Source organism: Haematobia irritans, chromosome 4, assembly GCF_050003625.1.
Source record: "Haematobia irritans isolate KBUSLIRL chromosome 4, ASM5000362v1, whole genome shotgun sequence".
NCBI classification, from domain to species: Eukaryota; Metazoa; Arthropoda; class Insecta; order Diptera; family Muscidae; genus Haematobia; species Haematobia irritans.
The window spans coordinates 183,367,123-183,380,638 of record NC_134400.1 but is presented as its reverse complement, the minus strand read 5'-3'; the positions used below and the strand labels follow the sequence as shown (position 1 = coordinate 183,380,638).

The following is a 13,516-nucleotide window of genomic DNA, read 5'->3' as shown; positions in this document are numbered from 1 at the left end:
TTTTATTGTTGTGGCAAAAAGATAAAATTTATTACAGGATTTTCATATCATCTTAATCGCATTCATGTTACCAATACAACAGAACAGAAAATCTTACAATTTAGCCTCGTTACATGCTCCGATTATAATGAGTATATTGCTCAATGGAAACCCACATTGATATGTGAAAAGTGTGGTTCTTCGTTTGTAACATATTCTGGATTGGAAGATCATTTCATTCATAAACATTCAAATGTTGAGTGTTACATAACATGTTGTGGAAAGAAATTAACGTGCCGTCATACAATAGCAGAGCATGTGGAATATCATTTTAGTCAGAGATCTGAAACATTACAGAAAATACCAACATAAGAAGTATTGTTATATATGCAAATATAGACCTAGAAGTTAAGCGTTTTTGCATTTTTGACTTAAGTACATTTAAGAGTATCAAATTAATAAAATTATAAGTTTCGTAATGCCACAAAGACTGAATTTTTCAATTATAGAAAAAACACTGCTATTTAAAAGATTTTTCTGCTATTTTGTAATAGCAGACTTTCTGCTGTGTAATTTATAGAATATCTCTGCCTTTCCAAGTTTAATGAGATGTTGTAATCTAACAACATATCCGCTAATATTAATAATAAAATTTAAAAAATAATTATAAAATAACCTTACTTTTAAAAAGTAATAATAAAATATGTTAAAACATTACAAGAACATAAACAAAAAATAATAATAATTTTAAAATACGCAAAAATTATACCTTTTTTAAATTATAATTTAAATAGGTATATTCACCTATAATCTTTATAATTAAAGGTGGTTAATAAAATTAAAAAATTAATTATAAAATAACCTTACCTTACTTTTAAAAAGTAGTAATAAAATATGTAAAAACGTGGACATAAAACAAGAAAAAAAAATTTTAAAATTCGCAAAAATTACACCTTTTTTAAATTATCTCAAAAATGGGTATATTCACCTATAATCTTTATAGTTAAAGGTGGGTACTATGTTCGGTTTTCGAGTTGAAAATCACTTTATTTTCGTGATTACTTTTTCTAAAATAATCAAAATTATAAATGAAAACAGATATTTTCCTGTAAAGTCGTGCCGAAATCTAGAGGAACAAGAAACTGCACATCAATTTAGCTAATCTATCTGTTTTATATTGAACTGTTTTAATAAAGTAACCGCGAAAATTTCAACGCGAAAAGCGAACATAGTACTTACCTTTAAGGTGAGTACTATGTTCGGTTTTTCCACCAAAACACTAAATTAAAAGTACAAATATATTTATGAAGACGATTATATTTTGATCAAGTCTTGCCAAATAATGGATTGAAAAAGTCCAAGGAATTGATTGCAAATAATTTTATATTTCTAAATTAATTAATAAAAAAAAGTAACCTGAAAACAAGCTGGCTTGAAAACTGAACATAGTACTCAGCTTTAGTCGAAAAAATAATCAGAAATTGACTTTGACGGAAATCATAGTCAAATCAAAAAGTAATATACCAAATAGTCTATTTGTTTGAAAATTCATCATTTCATCAGGAAATTCATCAATTTACGCAAATGGTTCACACAAAAACTCCGAATGTGAAAAAAAACAAAATGTGAAAATGTTGAGCTCTCGATGACACTTGCCAAACATTTTTTTGAATCTTGCACCATTGCACTAAAAAAACAAATTTCAATACATATAACTTTAGTTCGTTTATTTAAAGAATTATTGATATATTAATTAACCTTAAGTCATTGAGGATGGTTTTCTTTTACGTGGCTGTATAAATCCGAGTTTTTGTATGCGATATATTTACATATATGACACCTGAATACAGGATGTCCTAATATATGTTTTTCTATCTCCACCCTTCCTTGTAACTTCTTTTGACAACACACTAGGTGACAATATTCTCCAGGGTGGAAGTCAGCAAAATGGTCTTTCAGTTGCCTGTAAAATTTGAAAGCCCTTTCACAAATCTCACATTCTAGAATGGGTCTCCAGATCGCTATGAACTCGTCAATCTCCATTTGAGTGTTTGCTGGAAGTATGTTTCGATTTTTCTCTTTTCTGTTTTGTTTTATGTGAACAAGTATGTGATGGGCAATTTTGAATGGATGCCGGAGATTTTGCAGGCAACAGTAGACATTTACACTTAGTTCGGGGTGACGAGCTTTGAAATGTTTTTCTAACAATGTAAATTTTCCGAAACCTTCCCTGCATTCACCGCATTGGATTTGTGATTTGCATACGTTCATAAGATTGTCAATTCTAATAGATGCGGTTCTAGTTGCAATGGGTTCTTCTCGTTTGATTTCCAAAGGATGTTGATTACGGTGGTGATCATATAGTTTCGACCTTCTGGGAAAGTAAATGGAGCATATTTCGCATTGAAATCTATCTTTGTGTAAGTGAATGTGTTCTTCTAGCTGATGCCGTTTCTTGAAACCTGTTCCACAACACGCCACCAAGAAGTGACTCCCAGGATGATTTTGGCTGAAGTGTATTTCCAAAGATGTAAATGTATTAAAAATTCCTTTGCATTTATAGCATTCTAGGTTTGGTTTCCACTTTGCTATGAAACAGTCGAGATCAGTATATGATGTTCTAGCTAGAGATGTATTGGATTTAGCTGCTAATTCTAAATTCAAATGTCTGGTTGTGGGATATAAATTGATATTATGATCCTGCATAGTGTGATAGTGTAAGTCGTTTCGAGAGAAATATAGTTTGGAACATTTATGACACTTATACGAAGATTTTGAAATATGAACCCTTATATGTTCGGCTATACTATACAGTCTAGTGAATTTATGTCCACAGCACAATATATGAAAATTGTCATATGGGTGATCTAAACGAAAATGTTTCTTTAGCCTTTCATAGCTTGTGCTGGTGAACGCGCATAAGTCACACTTCATATCACGCATATAATGATGAACAAAATCCATTATTTCCTGGGTGTTTATATTAACAGGTGTTCCCTTTGACGATATATCCTTGGGTAAACCGTCACAATGGGATTCAAGTATGTGTTCTACTATGGGCTGCCTGTGTGCAATTCTCCGGAAGCAGCAAAGAATGTAACAAGCCACATTTTTGTGGCACAATCGAAAATGCTCCTCTAACTGAGTGTAACTGGGGCACAAGAGCATACATTTTTCACATTTGAGCAGAGGTTTCCATTGTGCTATGGTTTCATCCAATTGCTTATTGAATTTTTGTAGGTTTTTCGTTGTAGGGTTTTCGTTGTCACGTTCAGACACATCTTCAATTTTGTTAGTTGCAATTGTGGAATATATTGTCATCTCGGCTTCCAGTATCAGATCACACTCGGGCAAAGATTGCTCTTCGTCAGAACTGTCCACTTCTATGTCAACGATTTCCGATTCCGAGAGTGATTTTTGAATTTCCTCTATTGTCATATTCACTGAGCCTGGTATCAAATATACTGGATATTCGACATTATCATTCTCGGACATATTAAGAGATTTATAATAAAAGCGGTTTTCAAAGCAGCAAATCAAATTTTCTCTGTCGCGAAAATACTAGCTGGAAAAGTAAACAAAAATACCAGCTGACAAAGAGGATTCCTAATAAGACGTATAGTTTTGTCGTTGCAAAACTAAAGCGAAAGATGTCACTGCCACCATAATGCCACAAAAAAATACAAGCAATGGAGAAATGCTCATATTCACACGCTTTCAAATGTCCCAATAAACACAGGATGAGCGTTTTTCAAATGCAACAACTTTTCAGTTTGAATGTAAATATAATTTTCAACATAAATTCAACTTGACTTGAAATAGCTCATCTTCAATACATCTTCAAATTGTTTGCGAATTACTTCCAATTTGCCAAAATGTTGACGAAATCTTTGAAAAGGTGTTGAAGATAATATGAGAAAACTTTGACAAAACACTACCCTAAAATTCAACGAAAAAACCATATGGTTTTCAATACTTATTTGTGCAACGAAGTTCGTGGTCAATTGCAAGAAATTAAAAAAATGGAAAATTTTAGACAAATAAACAAATAGTTTATAAAAATAGGTAAGTGAAAATAAAAAATGAAACAAAACTTTAAGGAAGTCACTAAATGTATATCTCTTTGCAGAAAACTAAAATTATGGATTCTACGTTCTTGAAAACATTAAAAAGCTGACCAATGAAAAATGGTGGACAATTAACTGGAACTGCTTCAAATAGTTTATAATAATTGGTACGTCAATATGAAAAATTAAATCAACACTTTAAAGAAGTCACTTAATTTAAATCTCTTTGCAGAAAACTAAAATCTTTGGATGCTACATTCTTGCAAACAATAAGAAGCTGACCAATGAAAAATGAGGCTTATCGACAAGAAAAAGTTTCCAGAAACATTACAAGTGCAACCAATTAAAATTGTTAAAAACAACAAATTGTTAAAATCAACAACTTCTGGATGAAAATGTGCATCATGCGCTTTACAGACTATCAGTTATTCCGGACGACAGTGCTCGTTTCGAACATATCCCATATATTGTACACAATATCAGTTAAGTCCGAAGGCATAATCGATACTGCTGCATGTTTATGGGATCGATAACACATTTACCGATTATTTAGTCATCGCCGACAAGTCGTATCGATCCGACACACTGTAAGATTCTTTACGAACACCGACATTCCGTCCGGAATAACTGATAGTCTGTAAAGCGCATCACATCGTCAGTTTAATTCGTATGCTATTATCAGTTTAAAATGGATATTTTGTGAATTCCTTCTGCTGGAAATCAATTCTAATACGCGGTCCAGTACGTTCCTAATTTCAAATTGCCCTCATGTTAATAAATTTTAATGCTGTTTTATGACACCAAAAGGAAGGAAATCGAATTATCAATGCAAAAGTGTTTACTAATAATGTTTAAGATATTTAAAGTTTTGTTGTTTGTTTTTTTTTCTTATTTGTTGATATGTTTAATAAGATTATTATTTATCAATTGGTATTGTAGTGTATTATGTAGTGTAGTGTATTATTATATATTTTATTTTGATAAAAATGAATAAATTATACAAAATTCATAGAATTTTGGCTTTGACTTTCAATTTGAAGTGGGGATATCATTCATACAAATTTAGGTTGAAAAGTATTTGCAACGATGTTAATTTTGAATTTCACTCGCATCGAAAATTGTTGGACAAATTATTGAGTAGCGATGCATTTCAATTTGAGGATAACACTTGAAATATTATGCTAATGTGTTGAATTTCACTGTTGAGGGTAATGTCTGTTTTTTGTTGAGAACGCGATTTTCTCAACAATTTCTCAACTTGAATATTACCCTAATCCTTTGAAAAAATGTTTAAAAAATTGTTGAAATTTAGCATTTTTCAAACGTTTGTGTTTATTGGGGTGGTTTTAAATTATTAAGTTGAATTCCAAGTTGATATGATCGTTTCCAGCTATCAGGTGATTACAATTTTTCCATTTGAGCAGAACATGAATTCTCGGTATTTGCTTAATGACATAAGGTGAGTACTATATTCGGCTTTTTCACCAAAAGGTGGGTATTAAGTTCGAGTTTAGCCGCTAAAAACGTCATTTTTTCACGATTATTTTTCTTTAATAATCCATTTTAAGGAATACAAACTTTGTGAAAATTTGCTTTGGGCTTTTCCCCATCAAGTTATAATAAAATTTGCAACAAATATGTATAATTTCATGCATTTTTCTTAATTATTTAGTTTTCACTTTCGCGATTTTAGCGGCTAAAGGTGGGTATTAAGTTCGAGTTTAGCCGCTAAAAACGTCATTTTTTCACGATTACTTTTCTTTAATAATCCATTTTAAGGAATACAAACTTTGTGAAAATTTGCTTTGGGCTTTTCCCCATCAAGTTATAATAAAATTTGCAACAAATACGTATAATTTCATGCATTTGTCTTACTGATTTAGTTTTCACTTTAGCGATTTTAGCGGCTAAGCTCGAACTTAATACTCACCTAAAACACTAAATTAAAAGTACAAATATATTTATGAACACGATTATATTTTGATCAAGTCTTGCCAAATATAGGATGGAAAAGATCTAAGGAATTGTTTGCAAATAATTTGATATTTCTAAATTAATTAATTAAAAAAGTAACCGTGAAAACAAGCTAGTTTTCAGCTTGAAAAGTGAACATAGTACTCAGCTATAGGCGTAGCTAAAGAGGTTTTATGGGTTTGTCATATCATCCTACCAAATACTATAGTATTTGGTAGGATGATATGCCAGCATTTCAAAGTTCCATTTCATCTTCATCGCTACCACAGACTCGTAAATGTCACTACAACCATCCTACTGTGATGGGGGGCAGCATATCATAAAGTACAAAATGTACTTCATACATGTATTTTGCCATCACTACTTTTACAAAAGCCATTTTATTTTTTGTGAAACGCCAAGCGCAACCAGCTTGTTATATTTTATTTAAATAAAAACGAAAATAAAGTTCTGAAAACATAGATTTTACGCTTAAAATTGTGAAAGGTATATTGGTGAACAATTTTTGATTTTCCAAATGGAATAAAGTGATTGTTTTTCAAATATTTTACAGACACGCTGCCTCCATCGTAACTCGCTACTTGTAACTCTACCTCATCATTAATGCAAAAAATTATGTTAAATGTGATGTGATAGTGGTATAAATGTTATATTTTTAAGAATTTGTAAATAATTAATCAAATTATTAAATATCTAAATAAACGTGTTTTACTCGACCACAATGATTCTTTTACCACTATCTTAAAATGTGCTTTTTCTGATTGTTTGGAGGGTCTCTTATTGGCGTCGTTCTAAATTGATCTATAAAGGCACCTAATAATTGCACTCATGCGAAACCTTTTTGTAGTAACTTGGCGTGGTACAACTTCTCAATAGTGACGGCGCTTTTCCGACGAGTTTTTGATATCGTATATGATTGTTTTCAACGTACTGGGGATTCTCAGAAGCGCCCCCAAATTCAAAAAATGTTGGCAGGGTATGTAATATTTTTCAAACTTTGATTATATATCATTTAATTATTCTGGTTTCTTCCCATCTAAAAGCATTTATTTTTTCTCTTTTTTAGGTATCTTCACAATGAGCACACAATGTAGCTTTTACCTTTACGAAAATGTTGCTAGCTACGCCAATGTTTTATTGACAACCCAATAAACACAGGATGAGCGTTTATCAAATGAAACAACTTTTCAGTTTGAGGGTAAATATAATTTTCAAGATAAATTCAACGTGACTTGAAACAGCTCATCTTCAATAGATCTTCAAATTGTTTGCGAATTTGAAAAGGTGTTGAAGATAATATGAGAAAACTTTGACAAAACACTACCCTAAAATGCAACGAAAAAACCATGTGGTTTTCAATACTTATTTGTGCAACGAAGTTCGCGGTCAATTGGAAGAAATAAAAAAATTGGAAAATTTTAGACAAATAACTGAATTTACTCCAAATAGATTATAATAATAGGTAAGTGAAAATATAAAATGAAATAAAACTTTAGGGAAGTCACTAAATGTATATCTCTTTGCAGAAAACTAATATTATGGATTCTACGTTCTTGAAAACATTAAAAAGCTGACCGATGAAAAAATGTTGGACAATTGACTGGAACTGCTTCAAATAGTTTATAATAATTGGTAAGTCTATATGAAAAATTAAATCAACACTTTAGAGAAGTCACTAAATTTAAATCTCTTTGCAGAAAACTAAAATCTTTGGATGCTACATTCTTGCAAACATTAAGAAGTTGACCAATGAAAAATGAGTGCCTTATCGACAAGAAAAACTTTCCACTAACATTTCAAAGTGCATCCAATTAAAATTGTTAAAAACAACAAATTGTTAAAATCAACAACTTCTGGATGAAAATGTGCATCACATCATCAGTTTAATTTACATCCTATTATCAGTTTAAAATTGATATTTTGTGAATTCCTTCTGCTGGAAGTCTATTCTAACACGCGGTCCAGCACGTTCTAATTTCAAAATGCCCGCATATTTATAAATGTTAATGCTGTTTTATGACACCAACAGGAAGTAAATCGAATTATCAATGCAAAAGTGTTTACAAATAATGTTTAAGATATTTAAAGTTTTGTTGTTTTGTTCTTATTTGTTGATATGTTTAATAAGACTATTATTTTTCAATTGGTATTGTAGTGTATTGTTCCGTTTTTATATTGAGGCGTGTTTAATAACCCGATAATTAAAACACAGTTCTTTTCAAATAACGACAATCTACCATTTATTTGTTTAACTGATAGGTTTCACTTATTTGCTCTACGATGTGTACTGTATAAACTTTAGCTTACGACTGACTTTACAGCTCCCTCCGCCAGGGGCTTTTATACCGTGATTTGACGATTTCGAAAATTCTGGATAGTCTGGCCTACAACCATCTAGAACTATCTAGATACAATTTATCTAACAGCACATATTCAACTGGTTATCTTCATTGCCTACAGCCATTTGGAATGTTCTATCGGGCTTTATTGTACAGGTGATATGGCACACATACTTTTAGGCTTATGCTAATAATCTAGTGCATTCTACTATCTGGTAGATGTCGTGCAGTCATAACATAAGTGATTATGGTCATATTACTACAATTATAACAATAAGTAAAACAAAAGGCGTTACTTTTACAATGAACGATTGGAAAACTAAGAACACAAAAGATGTTTAGGAAAGTACTAGAAAATAAAGAAATGACTCTAACAAGTTATGACGTAATTTTATCGTTACAATTTGAAATTTAAATTAACGGAAACTAATTTAAATAAACTTAAATCTAGAAATATCACATTCGTAAGAGTATTATGTAGTGTAGTGTATTATTATATATTTTATTTTGACGAAAATTAATAAATTATACAAAAATTCATAGAATTTTGGCTTTGACTTTCAATTTGAAATGGTGATATCATTCATAAAAATTTTGTTTGAAAAGTGTTTGCAACGATGTTAATTTTTAATTTGACTCGCATCGAAAATTGTTTGAGATATTATTGAGTAGCAATGCATTTCAATTTGAGGATAACACTTGAGAAATTATTGCTAATGTGTTGAATTTAACTGTTGAGGGTAATGTCTGTTTTTTGTTGAGAACGCGATTTTCTCAACAATTTCTCAACTTGTATATTACACTAATCATTTGAAAAAATGTTTGAAAAATTGTTGAAATTTAGCATTTTTCAAACGTTTGCGTTTATTGGGAATTATGACAAATAAAAATAAAAATTTAAAGTAAAATTATTTTATACCAAAAATGTTGATATATTCAATTTGTTTCAAATTTATAACTGAAAAGTATCGAAATAAATGGTCCTCATAATTGATGGTAAGAGTTACATCAAGTATTCTTTCGAACCGTCACACATTTTTTCATAATTCGAAGCATACATCGATACATTTCCAGATTTTCTCTATTTAAAATTTCCCATTTGTTGAACACATTGTTAAACAAGTGGAAAATTTAAATCAATGTGACTGACAATCAAAGTTTTAATATGGCGACTGACATTTTTGTTTTTGTAATACTAAAACTACCTTACTAAATAAGCCTTGATATGGTTGTATTATGTATACTCTACTTTTCCGATCAATTTTCTGTATTTATCGACCCACCCCCAAAAAATCGAAAATTATATCCAAATTGAAATTTTTATATGAAAAACTGCATATGTTTTAAACTAGGTGACGAAAGCAAAAGTCACCATCCCAAAAAATCGAAAATTATACCCAAATCCTAAAAAATTCAAAATTTTTATATGAAAATCTTCTTTAGCTCATATGTCCCAAACTAAGCGCCGTAGAGGGAAACGGACCATAATTCGTGACCACACCAAAAAAATGTAAAATTTCACCCAAATCCCACGCAGAGAAGAAACATGATTATCACAATCATATTCGAAGAGCAAAATAATATGATAGGAGCTATTTTTGCGGCGACCATGTAACATTTTCACCTGCCATCATGTTAGCTCAGTGAACATGGTTCTAAGAAAAATAAAATTGTCCTCATCTAAAATGTTATTATATTGATAAAAAGAATTTTGTTGGAATCAAAATACAATGGTCACGATCTAAAATGTTATGGTATTCATCAAAAATGTTTTTCTTCCGGTTAAAGGAACATGGTCACAACCTAAAATGTTTTGATCTTTATGAAAAAACTTTTTCGTCGTCGAAAAAAGGACGCCACTTGAGAAAAGAAAACACAAAATTAATTTATTTATTTGTTTTTATTTATTTAAAAACTAATTCATTGTTTATTTGTATTTATAATGTCGTGCAAGCAAACATCACATATTTTTAAACACTCTATTTTGGTTCAATTTCAACAATAAGTAATCATTCCATATTTACTTCGTGCCCATCAAATTTAAAAATACAGGCATCATGTAACTGCAAATAAAAATAAATTATATCATAAGCAAAATGCAGAACAAAAAGCAGGTAATTTTTTTTTTCAATTACATTGTCCTTTTTTGTGTTCACGTGCCTCTTCTGAAAAAATAAATTAACACAAAACACACTAATTCCGTATTCTCCGTCCATTCGAAGCAACAATCAACACGCGACTGACGCGCAAAATGAAAATCGTGTGTACTTACTCAATGTTTTTATAAAATCCTTTTCGCTGCAAAAAAAGTTAAAAAATTAAATGGTCACGAAAAAAATACATGGTCTTTATGACCATGTAACGTTTCTAGACATGCTTATTCCTAACCTATAAAAATAATTTTTTCTCTGCAAAAAAGTAATAAAATTGAATGGTCAGGTACACGATTTTCCCGACCATGTTATGGTCTCAAATTCTATCATTTAAATAATAGAACATGTTTGCGGCATTTGAGAACCATTTAAATGCTTATTGCCAACTTATATTTTTCTCCGCTCGAAAATTATTTTTACAAAGACAAAATACATGGTTTTCTCGACAATTACATACTCTAGATAAACATTAAATGTATGCGGCAACCATGTCCAAACATGTTTTTTTCTGTGCGTGATAGAGCGAAAAGAGGGTTCAAATACCAGAAATCGAAATCGTCTCAGAATAAAAATCGGAGCCTAATTTAAAATCAAACGTCTAAAAATTTGGCGTGGGGCCTACATGTGGGGGTAATATTACCCTCATTTATTAAACGCACCTCTTTAAATTTGGCAAAAGTAATTTATATCTATATTGGCATGGAGTGCAGTGAAGGGTATATCGGTCCCGCTCGACTTTCGGCGCTATTTAATTATTCAGATTTCTACTTCGCCATATAAATATGCGACATTAATGTATTCTACGGTGTTGGAAAATTTAGCAATTTAAAGTAATTTGATACACTTTTGTTATGCTCGTGTCCTGTCCAATTTTTTTTACTAAATTAAAGACAGTAGCAGAAGTTTAGTTTCATTAAAAAGTGAAGAATGACAGAAAAACAAAAACGAAAAATAATTGCGGTGTGGATGATGTCATTAACGAATATGAGATGATTTGCTCGCTGCTGTCCAAAAGTCTTCGATAAAATCACAAAATGTATTGAATAACCAAAACATGAACATTAGGTCGCTATAATATTTATTATAAAAACAAGTAAGGAAAGTCTACTTGTTTTACAATATACCCTTCATCACTGTGTAGACTAAAATATTTTCCACAATCTCAAATCCATCAAATTTATTGGGAGCTATATAAAGGTTTATATTCCCATACACATATACTTAAATCTGAACCGATCTGGACAACATTTTTACACTTCTATAAATTCCCTACAATTAAAATTTAAATCGGCTAACGCTCTGGGCATTTATGATTTTTCGAGCGATACATATCTATTAGAGGTATAGATGGCGTCGCTAGTATGCATATTATTTTTATATAGTACCAACCTTCAAATTATTCGAGTCAAAATTTGACGTCTGTAAGTCAATTAGTTTGTGAGATAGAGCGTCTTTTGTGAAGCAACTTTTGTTATTGTGAAAAAAAAATGGGAAAAGGGAATTTCGTGTTTTGATAAAATACTGTTTTCTGAAGGGAAGCAAAAACTTGGTTTGATAATGAGTTTCCGGACTCTGCCCCAGGGAAATCAACAATAATTGCTTGGTATGCAAAATTCAAGCGTTGTGAAATGAGCACGGTGAACGCAGTGGACGCCCGAAAGAGGTAGTTACCGACGAAAACATCAAAAAAATCCACAAAATGATTTTGAATGGCCGTAAAATGAAGTTGAACGTGTTGGTCATATCATTCATCAATATTTGCATATGCGGAAGCTCTGTGCAAAATGGGTGCCGCGCGAATTCACATTTGACCAAAAACAACAACGTGTTGATGATTCTGAGCGGTGTTTGCAGCTGTTAACTCGTAATACACCCGAGTTTTTCGGTCGATATGTGACAATGGATGAAACATGGCTCCATCACTACACTCCTGAGTCCAATCGACAGTCGGCTGAGTGGACAGCGACCGGTGAACCGTCTCCGAAGCGTGGAAAGACTCAAAAGTCCGCTGGCAAAGTAATGGCCTCTGTTTTTTGGGATGTGCATGGAATAATTTTTATCGATTATCTTGAGAAGGGAAAAACCATCAACAGTGACTATTATATGGCGTTATTGGAGCGTTAGAAGGTCGGAATCGCGGCAAAACGGCCCCTATTCTGATGCAAAACCGAAGGAGTATTACCAAAATGGTATCAAAAAATTGGAAGGTCGTTATAATCGTTGTATTGCTCTTGAAGGGAACTATGTTGAATAATAAAAACGAATTTTGACAAAAAAATGTGTTTTTCTTTGTTAGACCGGGGACTTATCAGCCAACCTGTTATATATACATTTAAGGCATTTTTACAATTTTGACTACTCAGTCGATTTTACAAGGATGTGTGCTAGATTTCCCCTAGATGTCCAATTGTGGATTTTAAGACAATATGTTGACAAATCGGGCGATATATTTAGTCGGATGCTTAACTTAATCTCAACCGATTATGTGGAAAGTACACGCACAGAAAAAATATGTTTGGACATGATTGCCGCATACAGAAAAAACATGTTTGGACATGGTTGCCGCATACATTTAATGCTTATCTAGAGGATGTAATTGTCGAGAAAACCATGTATTTTGTCTTTGTAAAAATAATTTTCGAGCGGAGAAAAATATATGTTGGCAATAAGCATTTAAATGGTTCTCAAATGTCGCAAACATGTTCTATTATTTAAATGATAGAATTTGAGACCATAACATGGTCGGGAAAATCATGTACTTGACCATTCAATTTTTTTACTTTTTTACAGAGAAAAAAGTATTTTTATAGGTTAAGAATAGACATGTCTAGAACCATTACATGGCCATAAAGACCATGTATATTTTTTCGTGACCATTTAATTTTTTTACTTTTTTTGCAGCGAAAAGAATTTTATAAAAACACTCGATTTTCATTTTGCGCATCAGTCGCGTGTTGATTGTTGCTTCGAATGGACGGAGAATACGGAATTAATGTGTTTTGTA

At 31.5% G+C, this 13,516-nt stretch overlaps 1 protein-coding gene and 2 long non-coding RNA genes across 3 annotated transcripts; 2 read left to right on the top strand and 1 right to left on the bottom strand.

Moving 5' to 3' along the window:
- LOC142233701 (zinc finger Y-chromosomal protein 2-like) lies at positions 1 to 3,572 on the bottom strand. The gene is made up of 2 exons (XM_075304703.1): positions 1,738 to 3,572; positions 1 to 1,666 (listed from the first exon to the last, which is right to left on the bottom strand). Exon 1 carries the CDS (start codon positions 3,472 to 3,474, stop codon positions 1,744 to 1,746), a length of 1,731 nt encoding a protein of 576 aa, XP_075160818.1. The 5' UTR covers positions 3,475 to 3,572; the 3' UTR covers positions 1 to 1,666; positions 1,738 to 1,743.
- A 240-nt stretch (positions 3,573 to 3,812) lies between these two features.
- On the top strand, positions 3,813 to 4,378 carry LOC142233232 (uncharacterized). Its single transcript, XR_012721364.1, has 3 exons — positions 3,813 to 4,044; positions 4,109 to 4,213; positions 4,279 to 4,378. It is a non-coding gene; the product is annotated as an uncharacterized LOC142233232 (long non-coding RNA).
- Positions 4,379 to 7,189: 2,811 nt separating this feature from the next.
- Positions 7,190 to 8,246, top strand: LOC142235034 (uncharacterized). The gene is made up of 3 exons (XR_012721775.1): positions 7,190 to 7,482; positions 7,547 to 7,652; positions 7,718 to 8,246. It is a non-coding gene; the product is annotated as an uncharacterized LOC142235034 (long non-coding RNA).
- The last annotated feature ends 5,270 nt before the right edge of the window (positions 8,247 to 13,516 follow it).